Raw genomic sequence first — 23449 nt, 5'->3', positions numbered from 1 at the left:
CAAGGTATTATTAAGAACATAAGTTATTTGGCTGCTTCACCTTGTAATGAACTGTTCTGAGGGAACTCACTTGGAAAGGGAGGTAACTTTCATGGAGCTCACAAGTGGGTTCTGTATTTTGGGGCCTGGTGGTGTGCCTTCCTTGTGAGCGGCGGGGTCACTGTCTGGCCGAAAGATATATTTTCTTCCCCCCGATCCCCCAATGAAAGAACATCCTTTATTGGCCCTTCAGTGATTTTCTTTGCCAACAGTGATGATAAAACTGCTAAATAGGCTGTAGGCTCAACATTTAATTTCTGTGAAATTCAAATGCACAATTTCATTCCACAGTAAAATGGATTCCAGTTGAAGCCATGTTGAGTTCTTTGCTCACATGACCCTTTAAAATAGCAATTATACCCACAGGAGCCAACTAGGTCTTGCTAACAGCAGAGTTGTTGTATTTTTTTTTTTTTCAAGCTCTAAAAGGCTTTATGGATTTAAAATAACTCTTCAGATGAGGGGGTTACAAGAAAATATAAACAATGATGGTCTGTTTCTCTGTTAATGATAGTGACTAGTATTTAACATGTTTATTTCAGTTAAACTGTAAGGCAACAATTCATCCCTAGCAAACCAGTGAAAAGAAATGGACAGACATATTCGTTTTTCCTACAGCTTCCTGAGTGTGCAGGCTGGTTTAAGTAAGTGGTGGTAATGGTTTAGAAATGATTAGGCCTCTGTTCATCTGTTGAAGTACGGAAACAGAAATACTGCATGCAGCCGTCATTCTTGGGTAAATTTTAAGAATTTCTGCAAAATCACAATCCTTCACACTTTCCCCAAATGTGTAGTACTGTGCAAAAACAAGTTCTTCAGACTGCTGATCTGACAGTGTGTATATTAAGAGCCATGAGTATTGTGTGCAATTATTTAACCATTTTTGGCATTAAAGCAGTCCCCCAGAGTATTAAGCATACCCTGAGTCTAATGTGCATCTTGTTACTGACCTTCTACAACATTAGAGCTTTATAATGCCAAAGAAAACCAGAACAAGAGCAAACTGTCCACATAGGAAAATAAAGGCAAAGAAAACCATGATTATTATCAAAAAGGAGTTAACAACATGCTTCCCAAGGCGGGGTGGGGCAGATAGGAATCACAGGGAACTCAGGTAGTGCCCTTCCTCCACATTAGGAAGTTTGCTTTTGCTTTGCTTTTCCCTATAAATAATTTCCAGTAATCTATTTCAGATTAACCACAGAAACAGAAAATATGCCTGTATTTTGAAATTCATTTAGATACTATTTTTCTCCATGATTGTGAGTCTATAAAAGCTATGAACAGTGCAGACTTCGTGTGTCACTTGAATCATCTAAGACTAATGATACAGCTGACCCTTGACAACATGGATTTGAACTATAGGTCCAATTATACAGGGATTTTTCATTGAATGGATATCACAGTACTACATGATCCATAGTTGAATCCACAGATGCAAAACCTTGTATACAGGGGTGTGATGATGCACATTTTCAATGGTGCAGAGGTCAGCACTCCTAACCCCTGTGCTGTTCAAGGGTCAACTCTATGGTTCTTACAAAGTCCAGGAGAAGCACTGGTTCCAGTGTCCATGCATGTGACAGCATGGTGCCGTTCAGCTCTGGCTGTAACCCTGCTGTCTGTGTAGGCTCAGTTTTTAAGGAAATAGGAGCACGATTCAGAATGCACACTGTATATATCAGACAAGCAGCTTTATGCTCTTTCTGTTCAGGCAGATTCGAGTGCCACTGTTTTGTTTGTTTCACTATGGCTTTTTTAGCCCAACTTGCTAAAGACAGAAAGTGTCTAACTTTTTACATTTTTAATGGAAAAAAAGAAAGCTAGCAGAATTTATCATTGCTCTCGCCAAACTCTTCCACTGCTGGAGCCAACAGCCATCTTCCTCAACATGAAAAGTACCTCTAAGTCCTAGAGCTGCTGTTGTGCAGGACCGAAACACCAACAGCTAGAAGGACACTCCAGTGCAAGCCACAGCCTCGAGTCTCAGGAAAGCCAGCTCTGCCAGACACAGTAAGTTACGGAGAAACTAACCTGTTCAACTGGCTAGAAAACAAGGACCCAGTGCATCAATAATAGTATGCCCTGAAGGATTAACTTTGGATAACAATATTCTGTTCATTCCTTTTTTTTAAGAATCAAAATAAAATGCCCAGCCACTCCCACTCTCCTCCCACTCCCAGAACAGCCAGCATGGCACCTCAGCCCTCTGAGAAGGGAAGTTCATGTCCTGTACTTCCACAAACAGTATTCTAAACCAAAATAGCCTGGAAACCCCAAAAGGAAGCAGGTATTGAAAACCACCTCAGAAAAGCATCCCAACGATGGATCTTAGTGACCACGTGTCTGAAGGACAGGAGCCACCACTTCAATACAGGTTTCCACATCAGAGTACTAGGGCCTTAAAGCCACCAAGCACACTCTAAAGACTGTCCACAAGGCTGCCCAGAGAAGCACAGCTCCCAGCACAGCCTGGGGCCCAGAAGCCAATCTTCATCTCAAATTTCTTATGACTGATCATTAATTCCTGTGATATTTTACCTACCATCTACAGACACAAAAAACAATGGTCTTGGGCTTTAACTGGAAATGTCATTTGTCTCATTAACAAGGGATTTATAGTACCTTCTGCATCTTTCATGATCCTAAAGGTTCAACTATTAAAACTGGTTTGCTGGCTTTTGTTCTTAAGGTCATATAAAATGACGTGTGTGTGTAGTACCCACGTGTGCTTAAGTGCCAGAAAACTGGTATTTTCAAGTGTCAAAAGGGCCATGCACTCTACTCCACAGTGTAACCATGATAGATCATGCTCAGCCCTGAAGAGTGTTAGCCCACAAAGCTCTTTGAACATATGCTCGTTAAAACTCACTGACTTATACATACAACCGTCCATGCAACATAAGGAGAAACTGTGCCACATGGAGTATCCCACTGGACATGTACTTAGAGCTCATCCACAAGATTAAAATACAAAGAGATTGTAGGTGCACACCCAGGCAGAGGGAAATGTCCAATCTGGGAACTTCTCTCTCAGAGCATCCAGGTGGGAGGATCTCTTGTCTTCCCCAGAAAAATAGTGGGCAGCAATGGCCACAGTGACCATTCCTTCAAGCTGTTCTTCCAAGACCTGCAGGAGAAAGTTAATTAGTTCTCTAGCTCTAAGGAGGCAGAACAGTGACTGATCCCAAGGGTCTTACCAAATACCACCCTGGGAACCTGGTCAGTGATAGCAGTGATGATGGGTGCATCCCACCTGTACTTCTATCCAGAAGTGCCATGTGGAGGCCTGGAGTCCATGGGAATAAAAGACAAAGTAGTCCCCTCCTTTGCTTGTGACTGGGGTGCCGTTGCCGAGAGACCACTGAGAAAGCAAGGCCCCTTTGTGGGTTCGAACATAGAATGACATATGGCTTGGTCCTGTAGGATAAAAGGAAGAACAGTTAAAACAACCTTCAAGAAAAGCAACCCAAACCAGACTACGAAGTTCATGCTTCACTAGCAATAAAGACACTCAGTACAAACCTAGTGGAGGGCTTTCAGTCTGGATGTTCATTATGAATCAACAAGGTAAGCAATGAGGTGCAGAAAAAGCACAGAGTTCATAATACGAAAACCTTGGCCCAGGCATTTAAACATACAAGAACCTACCTATCACTCAGAAGCCCTTCAGAAATCTAGAGAATAACTGCAAAAACCAGAGCAAAAGAGCACTGAGGATTTTAGTGTATCCACATACATTGTATTAAGACAAATATTAATGTAAAAGTGGAAGACTAATGTGTAAATGCTGCCTGTAACAAACACAGAGGGAAAGGGGAAAGCAGATAAAACTGTTGTGTTGGCTTTGCGCTTTAAAAAAGTTTCTGGCACTTAAGATTTATATTTTTGTTTTGATCACCTATTTAATTTTTTGCTATTTGTATGCCAGTTTTTGTGGTATTCTTATCAGCTTATACATCATAGAAAAAAGAATACAAATACAGCAAGTAAAACACAAGTAATTATAAATACTGTGAGGCAGTTGTGACTGCAAGTATTGGTCATAAAAATAAATCTGAATAGACACAACCCAGCTACTAAAAGAAAAATGTAGCTTACAAAACTAGACCTAACCACATACTGTATCCCAAGATATTCAGAAAGGGTAAAAATAAAGAACAAAGGTTATTTCAGTCAAGTGGACAGAGTCTTTAAAAGATAAGGAAATATTACAGATGAAATCTATGAAATAGACAATAGAACAAACCGACCTAGTAATCAAAAATCTGGAAAAGAGGCAAGGGAAAAGAGCAGAGCAAACGTATACACAAAGATAAATAAGAGCTGATTCATGTCAGTGTATGACAAAACCACTACAATACTGTAATTAGCCTCCAATTAAAATAGTTTTTTTAAAACTACCAATAATAGAATTAAAAATGACACAACAACAAAAAGATAAGAAAAAGAGAAATGTTAAAAATCACTACATAATCACTATTATTTCCGTAAGTTTGAAAACCTGAATGAAATGTGTATGTTGCTAGGAAAATACAGGTTATCAACATTGAACACAGAGATACTAAAGCTAAAACAGGCCAATCTCTCTAGAAAAAGAAACCACCCTAAGAAAAAAAGCACCTGACCCAAGGGGTCTCGAATTCCAGCCAACTTTTCAACAGAACAGTTCTAATGCCCCATAAACTGCTGCAAGACAGGAAAAGTAAGGGAAACTTACCAACTGTTTAATGATCTGTAACAGTCACGGTGTGTTTATGTTTATAATGTATACCTAAATTGTTAAAAACAGTACCAAAAACACCCCAAACCAGTATCATGCATCACATTAAGAAAATACATGATAACCTAATATACCATGGGAGAAAAATCCGATTATTTTTATAGATGCTAAAGATTTTCACAAAATTAAAACCTATTCCTTATAAAAAACATTGAAGGAATGGTAAGTTCTGAATGCTTATTTAACATGATAAAAAAAATACACTCTTTTAGTCCTAAAGGCAATATCTTACATAACAGGAAAACACTAGAGACTGTGGTTCTAATGTCAAGAACTAGGCAAGGATGCTTACTGTCTACACAACTATTCTATATTAGAAGTACAGGATATACTGTTTATATACAGACCAGAGGCATGAGTTGGTAAAGAAATACTGTATTTACACATGGTATACAGTAGTTGACAAACTATACCTGAGGTCTGCGTTAGTATGGTTCTTGGGCTAAGAATGGTTTTTTCGCTTTTAAAGAGTGGCTAGCAAAAAAGGAAAGAATCTATAACAGAGACATAGGGCAAAGCCTACAGTATTTACTATCTAGCCCTTTAAATTTTGGCGGTTCTTGGTATACCTGGAGAACATTAGTATCAATGATTAAAAAATATTAAAGATTCAGTAAGATAGCAAGATAGGGTGATTCAACATTACAGCGTCAGTTCTTAATTTATAAATTTGTAATGACCCTAACTACAATAATTTTATATTAGAGAATACTAAAGTTCTAAATACTAAAATTAACAAGCATGTAAAGAATGGCAAGGAAAACAGTGAAAACTGGTACACAAACAGACCCACACACATACCACCAATTTTCTTTTTAATGATTTCTTAACCTTTGTAATCACAAAACACAGGTCAGTAGATGTGCAGTCTGCCTGTCAGGGACCTGATTTTTATTGGAATTCTCCAAATTGTACAGGCAGGAGAGAGATTTAAATTTTTCTGTGCTTCCTTTTTACAGGCTAGCATTTAAATAAAAACCAATTTATTGGCATGAACAAGAAAACCAGTTGGTACAAAATGAGTTTATTCCTAATTAAAATGTTAAAGCCTAGAAAAGGGAAGTATTCACCTAAGAGTTGTCAGCTAGAGCCCTTACCTCTCACAAGTGCTTCATCCCACTGCTTAACAACCAAATCTTACTATTTCACTACTACCATCTTGTGTCCTCCAGCTTCCCTTATCTACTAGATTTTCAAGGCCCTTGTGTGTTAAAACTGAATGAACTATGCCTTCACACAATAAATGCAGTTACTTTTCACGATTGATATGATGGCCACTGGTCACCAAAAAATACAAAACCCAAACAGACTATGTGCAGAAGAGAAAGTTCAGAAGGAAGTGGGCAAACCCGAGGGATAGAGAGTCAAAATTTTGACAAGAGCACCAAAGTGACTCAGTAAGCAGAGTCTTCAACAGATGGTGCTGGAACTGAATATTTGTAAGGGAAAAGGACCTTGACCTCTACCTCAAGCCATACACAAAAATTAATTCAAGGTGGATCCTAAGCCTAAACATAAAAATTGAAAGCTATAAAGTTTCTAGAAGAAAACAAAGTCTATCTTTATAATGTCTGGGTAGACAAGCATTTTTGGAAGACACATAAAGCATTAATCCTAAAAGAAAAGCATGATAAGATAGAAGTCTCATCAGAAGACATCATTAAGAAAATGAATGGGCAAGAAAATCTGGTAACACTGTATCTAATAAAAGATTGTGTCTAGAATATAAACTCTTCTAAGACAATAAGCCCAGTTTTTAAAAGGGAAAAAGACATGAGGAAACAAAGCCTATGAATGGCCAATAAGCACTTCAAAAAGTGTTCCACATCTTAATTATAAGAGGAATTCAAGAGATACTACCACTGAACACCTATAAGGAATGATAAAATGAAAAACCAAAAACCAGCAACTTCAGGAAGAATGCAAAGCAACTGGAATTCTTGTATACTGGTAGAGAAAAATGGAAACAACATTTTTAGAAAGTTAAACATAAGTCTATCCTATGAACTAAACAATTCCACTACTAGATATTTATCTACAAGAGGTGGAAAACATATTCCCAAAAAGCTTTTCACAAGAATGTTTATAACAGCTTTATCCACCTTAGCCCCAAACTGGAAAGAGCCCAGGTATCCATCAATAGGAGAGTGATAAGCCACGAGACAGTCTGACTACTGACTACTAGTCAGCAATGAAAAGGAACAAAATATTGATAACTTAAAAATACCACAGTTCAATCTGAAATACATTATGCTTAACTGACCAGACACTATTACATACTGGATGATTCCATGTGTATATATGAAATTCAAGAACAGGCAAATCAAATCTCTTAATACAGAAATCAGAAAGGTGCTGCTCAGGCTCAGGGGGACTAGAATATAAGGGAACTTTATGGGGTGATGGGAATATTTGTGTTTTAGGGGGTTATGTATGATTTTATCAAAACTAATGGAACTGTGTAAGATCTGGACATGTCAATGTATGTAAATTAGGCCTTATATATAGAAATATATTTTATATTTATATATAAATGAATAAAAATAAGCAAGAGGGAAAGTTATGTTTGAAGATACTTTTCACTCAAAGTCCTAGACACCTTTCTCTCAGTCTTTTTTAAACTCCATAATTAACATACAGAGTGAACAGTAGCAGAAACTTTTAAAAGTGAACTTCCTGTATTAGGGTTTTCTAGACAAACAGGATTGGAGAAGGCAATGGCACCCCACTCCAGTACTCTTGCCCGGAAAATCCCATGGACAGAGGCGCCTGGTAGGCTGCAGTCCATGGAATCGTGAAGATTCGGACACGACTGAGCGACTTCACTTTCAGTTTTCACTTTCATGCATTGGAGAAGGAAATGGCAACCCACTCCAGTGTTCTTGCCTGGAGAATCCCAGGGACGGCGGAGCCTGGTGGGCTGCCATCTATGGGGTCGCACAGAGTCGGACACAACTGAAGCGACTTAGGAGTAGCAGCAGACAAACAGGATATGTAGAAAAAGTTAATTATTTTACAGAACCTGGCTCGTGACTGTACAGGCTGGCAAATCCAAACCTGCAGGAGGCGCAGGCAGGCTGGAGACTCAGGGAAGAATTAGAATCCCCAGGACTTGCTGGCAAAACTCCCCCTCCTTGAAGGAGGCAAGTCTTTTTTTTTTTTAAGGCTGTCAGCTGATTGAACAAAGCCCACCATGGTTATGGAGAACAACCTGCTTTACTCAAAATTTACTGATTTAAATTAAATGTCAATCCTATCCAAAAAATACCTTCACTAGAAATAGCAAACATGGTTTTCCCTTGTATCTGAATACCATCTTTAAAAAAATTTGCCAAATGTAACTCAACAAATTGAGTGCGCATTAGGTGGTACTAATATTTACTGGGCACAGAGACTAGAAAGAAAAATAAAAACACATCCATATCTGCCTCCCTTGAATGCTAGTGGAAAATCAGATATGAACTAAATAACCATGGTGGAAAATCAGATATGAACTAAATAACCATGATACAAGGAGGTCAGTGCTACAATCGAGATACGTACAAAAGGCACAAAATAGATAGCACTTGCTCAGTCTGTTAGAGACAATGAAAGAAAGGTCTGAATAATACTGACATTTTGCCAAGAGAAGAAACAGAGTTCCAGAGAGAGTGAGAGAGAGAGAGAGAGAAGCAAGAAAACATCACTCTCACCAAAAGAGAGTGCGTGACGATGGAAATGAGCACTTGGATGCAGCTAAGGAGTGCATAAGGGAAGTGCTGAAATAGGTACATAAGCCAGATTACCAAAGACCAAACATGCTCTCTCCCAAAAAATTGGGGTGCGTTCTGCAGCAACAGGAAATCACAGAAAAGCTGTTTTACGTAGGGAAGTGACATGATCAAATATACTTTTCCAAAATAATATTAGAGAAGACTTCAGACCACCATTTGAGAAACTCCAGGACCTGACTACTAGTTCTAAACATGATAAATATACCAAGAAAGGTAAACAAACTGTCTGCTAATGCCGGGCCAAATGCTCTTGCGATCTACCTGACAAATATCTGACAATGAAAGTTTTTAAATAAGGCTCCTTAAAAATTATTTGCTTCAATTACTTTCAGAAACACTGTAAGCACTCAAGTTGCTAATCAAAAATAAGTCTGAGGAGGAAAAAAACCCACATGTAACATTAAAAAGCTTAAGAAGTGAAAGAGAGAGAAAAGTATCTGACTTATTAGAGATCAGCTTGAGATACTATGTTATAAAATGTCCCTACTACCCATGAAGCAGTCTAGTGTTACTTGAAAGTTAACTTATTGAAAGCTTGAAACCACTGAAAATAATGTTTAACAAGTATAATCAAAATGCTAATATATCATTAATACAAAATTTAGGCTTAAAGTAAGGAAAACCACTAGGTAATTCAGGTATGACCTAAATCAAATCACTTATGATGATACAGTGGAAGTGACGAATAGATCAATGGGATTATATCTGGTAGAGAGTGTGCCTGAAGAACTATGCCTGGAAATTAGTAACCCTGTACAGGGGGCAGTGACCAAAACCATCCCCAAGAAAAATGCAAGAAGGCAAATGGTTGTCTGAGAAGGCTTTACAAATAGCTTAGGAAAGGAGAGAAATGAAAGGCAAGGCAGAAGGGAAAGATTCATCCAACTGAATGTAGAGTTCCAGAGAACAGCAAGGAGAGATAAGAAGGCCTTCTAAAATGAACAATGCAAAGAAATAGAGGAAAGCAATAGAATGGGAAAGACCAGAGCTCTCTTGAAGAAAATGAGAGACATCATGGGAACACTTCAGACAAAGATGGGCAGAATAAAGGACAGAAATGGTAAGGACATAACAGAAGCAGAAGAGATTACGAAGACATGGCAAGAATACATTGGTGAACTGTACAAAAAAGGTCTTCATGACCCAGCTAACCACGATGGTGTGGTCACTCACCTAGAGCCAAACATCCTAGAGTATAAAGTCAGTGGGCCTTAGGAAGCATTACTACAAAGTTACTGCAGGTGATGGAATTGCAGCTGGGCTATTTAAAACCCTAAAAGATGATACTGTTAAAATGCTGCACTCAATATGTCAGCAAATTTGGAAAACTCCCTGGTGGCTTGGACAGTAAAGAATCTGCCTGCAATGCAGGAAACCTGGGTTCAACTCCCGGGTCAAGAAGATCCCCTGGAGAAGGGAATGGCTACCCACTCCAGTATTCTTGCCTGGAGAATTCCACAGACAGAGGAGCCTGGCAGACTGCAGTCCATGGAGATGCAAAGAGTTGGACACAACTGAGTGACACTTTCACTTTCAGCAGTGGTCACAGGACTGGGAAATGTTAGTTTTCATTCCAGTCCTAAAGAAAAAAATGCCAAAGAATGCTTAAACTATCACACAGTTGTGTACATTTCTCATGGTAGCTAGGTTATGCTCAAAATCCTTCAAGCTAATCTTCAGCAGTATGTGAACCAGGAATTTCCAGATGTACAAGCTGGGTTTAGAAAAGGCAGAGGAACCAGAGATCAAATTGCCAACATTCATTGGATCATGGAGAAAGCAAGGGATTTCCAGAAAAATTTCTGCTTCATTGACTACACTAAAGCCTTTGACTGGGTGGATCACAACAAACTGTGGGATATTCTTAAAGAGATGGGAGTACCAGACCACCTTAGAACCAACGGTTAGAACTGGACATGGAACAACTGACTGGTTCAAAATAGTGAAAAGAGTACAACATGGCTATATATTGTCATCCTGCTTATTTAATGTATATGCAGAGTATATCACGTGAAATGCCAGGGTGGATGAATCACAAGGTGGAGTCAAGATTTCTGGGAGTTATATTAACAACCTCAGGTACATAGTTAACAGTCTAATGGCAAAAAGTGAAGAGGAACTAAAGAGCCTCTTGAAGAAGGTAAAAGACGAGTGGAAAAGCTGGCTTGAAACTCAACATTCAAAAAACTAACATCATGACATCTAGTCCTATCACTTCATGGCAAAGAGAAGGGGAAAGCTTGAAGCAGTGACAGATTTTATTTTCTTGGGCTCCCAAATCACTGTGGACGGTGACTGTAGCCACGAAACTAAATGATGCGTACTCACTGGAAGGAAAGCTATGACAAACCTAGACAGTGTATTGAAAAGCAAAGACATCACTTTGCTGACAAAAGTTCGTATAGTCAAAGTTAAGGTTTTTCTAGTAGCATGTATGGATGTGAAAATTGGACCATAGAGAAGGCTGAGTGCTAAAGAATTGCTTCTTTTGAATTGTGCTGGAGAAGACTCTTGAGAGTCCCTTGGACAGTAAGGAGATCAAACCAGTCAATCCTAAAGGAAATCAACCCTGACTGTTCATTGGAAGGACTGATGCTGAAGCTCCAATACTTTGGCCACCTGTTGTGAAGAGCCAACCCATAGGAAGAGACCCTGATGCTGGGAAAGACTGAAGGCAAAAGAGAAGGGGGCAAAGGATGAGATGGTTAGATAGCATCACCAATTCAATGAACATGAATTTAAGCAGACTCTGGGAACTAGCTGAAAAACACCACCATCAAAAACATCCATAGTACTTCAACACCAGAATACACCTTCAAGCTCACATGAAACATTCACCGAGACCATATCCTGCACCATAAAACACACTTCAATAAATTTAGAACAGAAATACAAAGTATGCTCTTAGACCCCAATGAAATTATGCTAGAAATCAATACTGGAAAACAAATGTTAACAAATTAAAGTGAACCAGCATTTTAATTTATGAGATGCACCAAAATAGTCTTTAGTGGGAAAAATACAGCACTGAAAGCATACATTAGAAAAGATGATCTAAAATCAATACTCTTAAGCTTCCACTTTAATAAACTGGATTTAATATACTCTTCTTTTTCTAAACTAAGTAGAAAAAATAAGTAATTAAAAACAGCAGAAATTCATAAAATTGTAATAGGAAGTCAAGACAGGTTCTTTGAAAAGATCAGTAAAACCAATAAGGCTCTAGCTAGGCTAAGAAAAAGACGACACAGATTCCTAATTTCAGAAGTCAAACAGGTGACAACACTACACAGGGTGAGCCCGGGGACAGTAAAAGAATAATGAAAGAATATTAGGAACATTGTAGACACCAAAATTTGATAACCCAAATGAAATAGACCAACTCCTTCAAAGACACAATCTGCCAGTACACACACAAGAAAAAACAGAGGATCTGAAAGTCTTTTCTTAAATGAAACTGAATGATTAACAACCTTCCAAAACAGAAAGAACCAGGCCCAGATGAGTTCACTAGTGAATTCTACCAAATATTTAAGGAAGAAATTATATGAATTCTCTACCATTTCTTCCAGAAGATAGGAACAAAAGGAATAATTTCTAATTAATTTTGAGGCCAGCATCACCCTCATACCAAAACCACACACAGACATTACAAGAAAACTTAAAGATCAGTATTCCTTCATAGACACAGATGCAAAAATCCTCAACAGAATATTAGAAAATCAAATCCAACAATGTATAAGAATTATGCACTACAACCAAGTGGAATTTATTCCAGGTATACAAGATTGGTTCAACATTTAAAAATCAAGTGATGTAATCCATCATATAAACAGGCTAAAAGAAAAACCACAAGATGGTATCAAAAGACAAAAATATTTTATAAAATCCAACATTCATTTACAATAGAAACTAGCAGCAAACTAAAAACAGATAGGAACTTCCTCAACCTGATAAAGAACATCCACAGAAAATATACTCAGCTAATATTATCCTCAACAGGTAAGAAAGCTTTCTCATTAAGGTCAGGAACAAGGCAAGGATGACCTCCTGTTACCACTCAGTTTCAAAATCAAACTAGGAAGTCCTAGCTAATGCCACGAGATAAGGAAATAAAAAGTATAAAGACTGGGAAGAAAGAAACAAAACTGCCTTTGTAAATGACATAATCATCTATGTAGAAAATCCAAAAGAATCAACCAAAGAAATCCTGGAACTAACAATTATAGCAAGGTTGTAGGATACAAGGTTAATATATACAGAAGTCAGTTGCTTTCCTATATACCAGCAGTGAGCAATACTATTTACATCAGCACCTCAAAAATTACATACTGAGGTATAAATCTCACAAGATATGTACAAAATCTATATGAGCAAAAGTGTGAAACTACAAAAATAAGATATAAATAAATGGAGAGATTCCATGTCATGGATTGGAAGAGTCAATAATGATGTCATTTTCCTGAACTTGATCCATAGGTTCAATGCCATTCCAATCAAAATCACAAAAAGCTATTTTGTGCAAAACCAATACAGTATTGTAAAGTAAAATTTAAAAAAAAAAAAAAAGCTATTTTGTGGGTATTGCCAAATTGATACATGGAAAGACAAAAAGACAGGCAATAAGCAGTATACTGAAGAAAAGTAAAGTTGAGACACTGACATTACCCAACTTCAAGAAATACTATAAAGCTACAGAAATCAAGACAGTGCAGTTAATGGAGAAAGAACAGAGAAACAAAACAGAGCCCAAAATAGTCCCACACAAATATAGTCAACTGATCTTTGGCAAAGGCAACTCAGTGGAGACAGGATAGTCTTCAACAAATGGTACTGGAACAGATGCAAAAAAATCAATCTAGACACAGACCATACACCTTTCACAAAAATTAGTTCCAAACATATCACAGACATAAGTGTAAAAAGCAGAATTTTAAAACTTCTGGAAGGTAGCATCAGAGAAAATTTAAAGACCTTGGGTTTGGCAATGATTTTTAGGTACAACACCAAAAGTGCATTCCATTAAAAAAAAGTAAGTTGGACTTCAATAATTTAAAACACTTATGCTCTATGAAAAACTCTTGTTAAGATAGGAAAATACAAACTGGGAGAAAATATTTGCAAAATACATGATAAAGGACTTGTACCCATATATAAAGACCTCTTAAATCTCAACAATAATAAATGGACAAAAGATCAGAATAGACACCTCACCAAAGAAGTTATACACATGGCAAATAAGTATGAAAAGATGCTAACAACATATGTCATTAGGAAATGACAAAACAGTAACGAGACGGCACTACACATCTGTAAGAATGGCTAAAATCCAAAACACTAACAGCACCAATGCTGGTGAGAATGCAGAGCAATAGGAACTCAAATTCCTTGCTGGTAGGAGTTCATACTTTGGAAAATACTTCGGCAGCTTCTTACAAAGGTAAATAGAGGCTTATTGTACAGTCCAGCGATTGCACTCCTAGATATTTATCCAAATGAGTTGAAAACTTATTCTACACAAAACTTTGCACACAAGTGTTTATAGCAGCTTTATTCAGAATTGCCAAAAACTATAAACAACTGAGATATTCTTCAACAGATCAGCAGATAAACTGTGGTACATTCACAGCAATAAAAAGAAATAAGCTATCAAGCCATGAAAAGACATGAAAGCACCTTAAATGCAAATTACTAAATAAGCCAATCTGGAAAGGGTACCAAGTAAAATTCCAAGCTATATGATATTCTGGAAAAGGCAAAACAATGGATACAGTAAAAGGTCAGTGGTTGCCAGAGGGCGTGAGCAGAGAGGATCACCGAGGGGACTTGAGGGCGGTGAATCTATGCTGTATGATATTGTAATAATGAATACATGACCGTACACATTTGTCACAACCCACAGAACTGAGCAGCACAAAGAATAAATTAAGGACTTTTGTTATTAATAACATATCAATGTTGGCTCATCAATGATAAGATATGTTCCACACTTAATGCAAAAGGAGAATAATAAGGGAAGCTGGAGGGTGGGGGAGGGAAGACATGGGAAATCTTAGTACTTTCTGCTCAAATTTTTCTGTAAACTTTTTCTAAACTGCTCTAAAAAATAAAGTATTATATTTTATTTTAAAAATCATAACCAGCTTCAATTGCTTTTAAAAATGCTAAGTTTTCCCTAAGTTGCTGGTCACTATTATAAATTTGAGGAAAAAATATATGTGTGTGTTGAAATTTTTAAGAAGGGAAAGAAAAAAAAACTATTTGACTTACCTGTTGCTTCAAAGGTCAGCTTTATGGAATCCCAGGGTGTGTGTTCTTTGGATACAAGTCTGAAATGAGCAGGTTCTCTTGGAGAAACTTCTGGGGCAGGAAGATACCAGTTTTTCCTATTTGGAAAGGTAACTTCAGTATTTAGGTTGCTTTATTGATTAACTTCTAGCTATAACTCATGGACATGCTCAGAATATAATAAACACATAAAATCTGATGGAAATAATGATAAACAATGTGAGTTTCTCTGAAGCCCAGGTTATTATGTAGTAAAACCTTCCTGAAGTTAAGAACAAGGATCCCAGGTGATCTGAGTTCCATTACCCATACTATTTCTTCTCCTCCATTCCTTCACTGCCAAACCATTAAACTTCCCAGAAATAAAACAATTAGAAACTGATGCTTAGCTGCTTGCTATCTGTTAGACCAGTTAAGAGGGCTACCCTTCGTTCAGGTTTCTAGAGGAAAGACGTCTTAAATTTGAAAAAGCAAAATTTTGAAGGAAAAAAAAAAAAAAACAAAAAACTCCTGAGTGTTTTGTCTGTAGTGATATCAGAGCTTTTGTAGTGATATAAAAAAAATAATACAACACTCAGCTTCTCTGTTAACCAGTTTAAATAACAGAGTACCAACGTAGTGATAGGAATTGAGAACACACTAACCCCCAACTTAAAGCAGAGAAGTAATGAACCAACCTGATGAGGAAGTGCACAGGAAGATACCAAGGGAAACCACAGAGGGGGGCGTTCTCCTCACAGTCAGCTCGGATGGTATCATTGATCTCGGAAATGTGAGGTGTTATGTGAGACATGCCGGTATAATCAAATCCATTGATCCATACTCCAGAGTCCCGTTTAACTACGTTTCCATCCAGATCATGAAATGTTCTAGTTATATGCTGAGAAGAACAAGCCTAATGAGAAAACTACTGTTTGAACTCCTTCACCCACATCCCTGTCCCACATGAACAAAATGACTGAGTGACAATATCAAGAAATGAAGAGGCTACCGAGCAACAGGAACCCTCACGCACCACTGGCACCAACACTTCAGGAGACTGCTTAGCATTACCTCGTAAAGTTAGCATGCACATACCCTTCACGCCAGCAACTCCACTCCTGAGTGTGGACCTTAGAGAAACTTGAACAGGGTACAAGAGTGTTGGTTCCACACTGTCTCTATTAGCAAAAACTGGATACAACCCAAATATCCATTAACAGTAGAATGGACAAATAAATTAGGGTATCATCCTAGAACAAAAGTCTATTCAGCAATGAAAAATAATGAACTACAGTGATAACAATTCAATTTGGAACACTCTGATATGCTGTTGGGCAATAAGAAGCAAAGTTACCAAAGAGTATTTATGGTTTGGCTTTATCTATAAGAAGCTCAAAAACAGGCAAAACTTATATGTTGTTGTTTAGAGATTCATACATATGTGGTACAGTGATGGTTAACTGCAACCTTTGAGAGGGTGGGAAGAAGGAGAGGAGCAAAAGAGTTGGGATTAAGGAGGCAACACAAGGGTTTTCTAAGGTGCAACTAATGATCCTTTAATTCAAGATGGTTGTTTTACTATGTCTTACAAATATACTGCTATATTTGTATCTCATACAAATTTTTTTGACAACCAACTATTTCAGATTTAAAACACATGAACACTAAAATTCCTAAAAGGTCTTAAATACATTCTAAAAGAAATACACACACACACACACACCCCTTTCCCTTTCAGTCTATTACGTGAAGCTAATTCATGAGCAAAGAAAAACAGAAATCACAGCTCACCACTAGATGACAGACTTGTGCCTAACAGAATGAAAAGGCACCTTGCTGCGTCCTGAATAGCTCTATTGACAGCAGAAACCAGCCTGAAGAATATCAAATTCGAAAAGAAACAGTACAAAGGGCAGGGGTAAACCAAAGCCCACAGGCCAAATGACCTGCTACTATTTTTATAAATAAAGCTTTACTGGAACACGGCCACATGCATCTGCTGGTATTGTCCATGGCAGCTTCACTCTGTAAAAAACAGAGTGGCTAAAACAGACCGCATAGCTGGCAGAGCCTAAAATATTCATTACCTGGCCCTTTATAGGAAAAGTCTGCCAAGTTCTGAAACTGGGGAAGAACCCCAAAACAAATCAAGACAGGAGTTTTTTAAAAATAATAAGAGTCTAGTCTTGCCTGGAAAATCCCATGGATGGAGGAGCCTGGTAGGCTGCGGTCCATGGGGTCGCTAAGAGTCGGACATGACTGAGCAACTTCACTTTCACTTTTCACTTTCAAGCATTGAAGATGGCAACCCACTCCAGTGTTCTTGCCTGGAGAATCCCAGGGTCGGGGGAGCCTGGTGGGCTGCTGTCTATGGGGTCGCACAGAGTCGGACATGGCTGAAGCGACTTAGCAGCAGCAGCTTCTCCTAATGACTACTGATGCAACATCAGTCACATAAAATGTATCGCTGTGTCCTACAGGTTTGTAAACAAGGAATAGTTGGCTCTTCCTCAAAATCTCCTCTCTGATATTTAAGTTCAAACATATTATTAACTTACTCAAGTCTTTGAATAGTAATCTAGGTTATGACTCTTGGCTTTTCTGTTTGGCCACTCCAGTCCCTCTAACAGGAAGACTGAAAACAAGAGGACTTAAGTTCAAGTTCTTTTTCCTGTTTTTCACCAGCTTTTTAGTTTGCAGAAAAACCTGAATCTAAGAAAGTTGTAAATCTCATTCTATTAATATCTAAGTTGTTATACTTTCGCTGTCCCGTATTACCTTGAATGTTACCTAAGATAAGTCTTACTAGCATTTTAAAGAATGTGTTTCCTTTTCCAGTTGATAGGAGTTCATATTTTTACTCAGTCTGCAGACAGCTTTACAATCTGTACTTCTGACAGTTCATTACTCCATGATACATACATGCGCTCGTTTTTCTAAGTACATTTTTGTAATTTGAACAGTAGTAAAAACAAACAGAGGTTTCCATTCAGTCCCTTGGGAGAAGGGTTTCTAGCTGATCAGAATGCCTCTTGATGGTCAATCTTTTCCTCACTGCCTTACACAAAATAGTCCAGGTACAATTAACAGGTCAACAGTAGAAAAGTCACTTATGTGTTTTGAGCTTTACTGTTGACTAGTGAAGCTCAAAACACCATAAGCCTTTCCTGTCCAGAATCTCAAATAGCTCACACAAAATAACTCTTACCTGAAGAAACACTCTCTTTGGCTTTGGACTGGCAGGGTTGGAGCTGTACGGGAAAAAAGTTCCACTGCAAACAAGGAGGAATGTAACTGTACATACCAAAGTTAAACTTAGCATTGTTCTTTTTGTGCTTTTGGCAAGGTAGATAAAGTTAATCTAAAAACACAAAAACAGAAAAATTACCATTGGCAGCAAAGTGGTTTTGGTTAGTTTCTAACAGGCAGATTGTAGCAGATAATGAAGGACATGTCTCAGCATGTGCTAACATACTCCAGCTTCCACTACAAAAAGCACTAATTATAAGATTACAAGTCAAGAGTCTAAATAAATGAGATGCCCCCATCTGCATGATGGTGGCTTCTTGTCAGGCTTCTTGTAAGGGGGATCAGGGAAACTGAGACAGGGTCTCTGCTCAGTCAAGAGATTAGAGCATGTACCTCTGTCAGTCAAACCATGGCCTTATTTTATTTCTGATTCTATCAATACTCTGCAGCCAAGACTGTACAGCAGACAACTGTTTATTTGTACCAGACATCATGACACGACATGTTTTTATTAAAGAAGTAAACTTTTATGCAAGTAAGCAGGCCTATTTCAAAACAAAACTCAAGTTCTATTCGTAATGCTTTCATAACATGCCCAGGTGCTGCTGCTGCTAGACCCACCTAAATGAGCGTTTAGATGCACCTCCAAGACTGCCTGTGAGCCTGCGTGTAAGGAAGAACTGCTGGAAAAGTAGCTCTGCACTTGAAACTTACACAGTATCAGAAATCAACTTTTAGTTCAATTAAAAACAAACTCTGAAAACTGAAACAAGCTGGGAAAATAAAAGTCATTCTGCTCTCTTCACTGCCGAGCTAACCAAAGCCAACACAAACAGCAAATCTGAACTTGGGCAGGAAAACCAAGTGGCTCAGTCTCAAGATGGGCATCCTGAAAGTCCTAAATACATCAGTTTCTTAACTGTAATGAAATCACTGAATTAGAAGTTTTGGGGGACACACAACTCATAGAATATGTCCACGGATCCCTTAGGGGTTCTGAAGGAGCCACTCCAGGAAACAATGACCTAATCCCAGCTCCCCTTATTGGCTACCCTCCCGGGGTCAATAAAAAGAAAAGAGAAGAACATAAAGGTGAAAATGTTTTTTTGAGATGAAAATGAAAAATTATTCATACTAAGTACTCAACTATATGAAACTAATAAAGAGATTTTATATCTACAGTGTAACATGTGCCAGCCAGAGTAATCTCCAGCAAAGGAGTACTGGCCTTATGTTTTCACACTGGAGCCAGAAAGGAGAAAAAGTACCCAAGGATTTAGGGTAGTGAGTTAGCAAAACACAATTTGTTACCCTGTCTGTCCCTCTTTCTCCTAGGAGTCACAATATTTAAAATGTGGCTCCAAAGCACAGAATCAAATACCCTGCCACTAATGAGTTTCACCTCCAGTGGAAGGCTGGTTAGGTTTCAGTACAGAGTCATGTGGGTCCAGATAAAATCTCCCTGTGGTTCCTGTCATTCACCCTGCTGCTACCTAGAGCTGTCCTACAGCTTCCGGTTCAGCTATAGTTCCCACATCCACATTCTGTCTTCTCCAGGTTATGAGGCTCATCTTCTGCCTCTTCCATCCACCTTCTGGAAGAGGTTTGGTAATGGTGATAAATGAAAAGGTGATCACAGAGGGAGAGAAGGAAGAAGAGAATGGCCTAAGTAATAACATGTCTGGACCCCACTGTCTTAACTGTCACTATCATTATATCTGATACAGTTCCGAAATGGGTGTGAATGAAAATGAGGAGAAGCCTGAGAAGGGCGCATGGAATGTCCAGTGAGTACTGGCCTTTTCTGTTTCTCTCTGACAGTTTCCTCCTGACCCCCCTCCTATCAGTAGTCTCAGGTAATCAATATAACCATGATGGCCCCAGCATGGGGTAACTCCCAGAAGCCTGTTAACCAGTCATTTGACAACAATTTTATTGCTTCCTAGCAAATATATTTAATAAATCCCCATAGACTTAGAGAAAAGCCCTCAGAAGTATGCATTATGGTTCAGTTCTCCACTACCCAAGGAGAAAAGGCTCACTCTATTAAAAAGCCACTATCTGTAACACAGGTACACACAAATAAGAGTGAAGAGAATGGTAACCCACAGCATCAAAGAGCAGCAGAGTTATCTCACATTATAATGACAATCAAATTAGAGCTTAAAATATTCCAAGAGGCACCTCCAAAAGCTTTCCTAATAAAATATAATTTAGAAGATAATAACTTTAGTTGCTTATTGTTTCAAAGATTTCCATGCTTTGGGGTCACTCCGTTTTCAGCATTCATTTTGTCCCCAGTTCATATGGAACTGATCTGAAATGCCCCACACTTTGATCATCTGAGCATCAAGAGCCTTCATTCACGGAAGATGATTTAAATACATTTGGGGGGTGGAGGATCCAGTTCATAACTTCGCTTACTCTAGATTAAACCTCATCTACATATGATGACACTATAAACTCCTTTAATTCTCACAACTGCCAACCTATCAAGAAACACAGAGGACTTAAAGGCTTAACATTAAAACCAAGAGAAGTAAATCTTGAAGGGAACAAAGACCACTTTAAAATTTTCCATCCATCCCTGCAAATACCAATAAAGACTTAAACACAGTATTAATGGTAAAAAAAAAAAACAGTTCTGTGTATAAGAATTACTCTACAGGGCTATAGACATAGTCACATACACAGCTATTTATTGGTGATTTTGTAGAAGGAAATGGCAACCCACTCCAGTATTCTTCCCTGGAAAATCCCATGGGTAGAGGAACCTGGCCAGCTACAGGCCGTGGGGTCACAGGAGTCGGAGACGACTTAGTGACTAAACAAGGACAAATTGTCTACTGAAGGGATTTCCACGGATAGTGCTGACCATGCATGTGGTATTCTTATCTCTGGTTCCCAGATCTTAGTCTTCACATGAGATGCCTTTTACCATGTCAGTGTGAAAAGCTCATTGTCATCTCCATGGAGGAAAGAATTCTAGGAGTCATAACTACTTTTTCTGTTTTGTCCCCTAGTCTCAAGTCTCAGAGTATAACTCCTGGTATTCAATGACTATGTCTTACTCTGAGGAACTGCAATGAAAAGAACGACACAACTGGGGAGTGCTGACGCTAAGGGCAGAGCTCCGCCTGGAGCTTGCTCCAGCAGGGTGGATGTTATCCACTCTGCACCATTTCTTCCCCCACTCCCCTTGGAGAGTCCCAGGGAAGAGAAGCAGGCATGGCAAGGGGAGGACTCTCTCTCCGCGGGCAGAACACTGACAGAGCAAAATGACAAGGGCTGTAACACGTTCTCATTACTTGGTAAATGAGGCCTGCTCGGGTGTTGTAAATGTGTCACTCAAGGACACAGACTCAACTAATGACCTTGGTGGTGCCAGCAGTGAGGCAGGTGAATGACAGTGGAAAAGTCCTCATCAGAATTAGCCTCCCTTCACTAGCTCTACCAGCAATGGTGAAACTACCACGTATTTATTAATGCTTGCCTCTAGTCAGTAAGTTCAAAACACGTTCTAAAAATTCACCACCAAGCAATCTCTACTAGTTCTCACTTGGTATTCATTCCACACATTCACATTCAGGTGGTTTGAAAGCTTTCTAAAAAGTATCATCAGAGGATTTGGGAGCATGAGGAGGCAAAAGTAAAAACCCCCCTTCTACGTTTTCTGACCACACGGAACCTACAATAGGCACCATCTCTTTGGCTTAAGAGTAGAAACAGCGTTGGCCACTCAGCCATGTCTGACTCTGCAACCCCGTGGGCTGTAGCCCGCCAGGCTCCTCTGTCCATGGAATCCTCCAGGCAAGAATACTGGAGTGGGTTGCCATTTCCTTCTCCAGAGGATCTTCCCAGCTCAGGGGTTGAACTCAGATCTCTTGCATTTCAGGTGGATTCTTTACAGTCTGAGAAACCAGGGAAGCTCTTAAACACTATTTCATAAGATCTAGCATGGTTAAACTCATCACATATTTATATATAAAATGAAGAAGGAAATTAAAAAAAATCTTTTTTCCTTACAAAATAGGATGAGAGAATCATGGTACAACCAGCCAAAATAGAGGCCAGCACAACGTCAGGTGGAATTTCTGAACCACTCCTGCCAAGGATAGGGGTAAACATCTCAAATACGGCCCAGATGAGGTACAGTGCGTACAGATATGGAATAAACATCCCCAAAAGGTAAAAGGCAATAAATTTTCCTCCAGCACCTAAAGAAAAAGAGAAAGAAAACATACATCTCTGAATTTCTCCAGTGAGATAATAGCTTTTTATAGCAACAGTGTATCTTTAAACCTAACAAAAATTAGGTTAGCTGGTGACTTGGCCTTTTGGTACATGTTATAAAGAGGGATAAAACACTTTGAGAGGGTAAAATACAAATAAGAAAACAAAAAATGTAATATATTACCATGTGTTCATTTATGTGAGAATGATGGATATAAGATAAACATCTGTGTGATCTTAAAACAGCAACAATTTTGAAAGCCTACCCAATAAAATCAAATAAGGAGACAAGTTTCTGGAAGCCTTAATGTATTTTAAAGCATTTCCTGTTTGTATTGCAACCAAAAATACCCTACCATGCTGCTTCAAGTCCTTTTGCACGCAAAGCTTTGTGAGCAACGGGAATGCCACCCAGACAGCACTAATAAATGCAGAGCAGAGCCCTCGGTACGTGAGAGCTGTAAGGAACCCACAGTGTACAAACAACGAGACATCAAAAAATACTTCTCCCAGATACTGGCCACTGGCATTCTGAAAGAAAGAAAATACAGACAACTTATCAAGATCTTCTATTGCAGTATAATTTCCACTGCTCAGAAAAGCTACATTTTGTCTTGAGCAGGGTCTATCCTTTAAACTATGAAGTAAACACTGATAAAGCTACCTCCTCTCACGAAGCAATAAGTTCAAATTGCTGCACAGGAAAGGAGAATTTAACAAGTTAGGGTAAAAACATCATTACTCATATATATGCTTTCCCTCCACTGGGCTGAGAGACCTTTGGAAATGTTCTAAAGTAGAAGAAAGGACTTCCCTTAAAACATTCACTTCTATAAGCTCTTTTATTCATGAAATTTTCAAAGAATGTCAGGCAAACCAGAGAAACAACCCATATGCAGAACAGTATAAGCTGCTGCAGCGCCTCCAACAGTACGCCTCAAGAACCACAGGACCTTTAGACCACAGGGCCTTGGGGGGTTAGATCAACACTTGTTGAGCTTTTAAGTCTGAAAATCTGAGGATTCCTGTACAGCACCTTGAGTTCTGCAGAAGAAAGTTGCTTTATGAACTTTATACATTTTAACTTCTGCACCAGTGATTC

At 38.6% G+C, this 23449-nt stretch overlaps 1 protein-coding gene across 1 annotated transcript in view; it reads right to left on the bottom strand.

Annotated features, from left to right (window-relative positions):
• Positions 1-2961: 2961 nt before the first annotated feature.
• LOC120864749 (endoplasmic reticulum metallopeptidase 1-like) overlaps positions 2962-23449 on the bottom strand; it is a 55717-nt gene continuing 35229 nt past the window's right edge. Inside the window, exons 9-15 of the mRNA XM_040241870.1 lie at positions 22704-22878; positions 22141-22331; positions 18074-18226; positions 15561-15763; positions 14866-14981; positions 3296-3459; positions 2962-3169 (exon numbers count right to left, since the gene is read on the bottom strand). Coding sequence (XP_040097804.1) covers positions 3005-3169; positions 3296-3459; positions 14866-14981; positions 15561-15763; positions 18074-18226; positions 22141-22331; positions 22704-22878 — 1167 coding nt within the window. The 3' untranslated portion in view covers positions 2962-3004. The remainder of the gene's footprint in view (positions 3170-3295; positions 3460-14865; positions 14982-15560; positions 15764-18073; positions 18227-22140; positions 22332-22703; positions 22879-23449) is intronic.

This window comes from Oryx dammah, unplaced genomic scaffold (genome assembly GCF_014754425.2).
Source record: "Oryx dammah isolate SB20612 unplaced genomic scaffold, SCBI_Odam_1.1 HiC_scaffold_1, whole genome shotgun sequence".
Lineage (NCBI taxonomy): Eukaryota > Metazoa > Chordata > Mammalia > Artiodactyla > Bovidae > Oryx > Oryx dammah.
The sequence above is the reverse complement of the archived record's forward strand: the minus strand, read 5'-3'. Positions and strand labels throughout refer to the sequence as shown.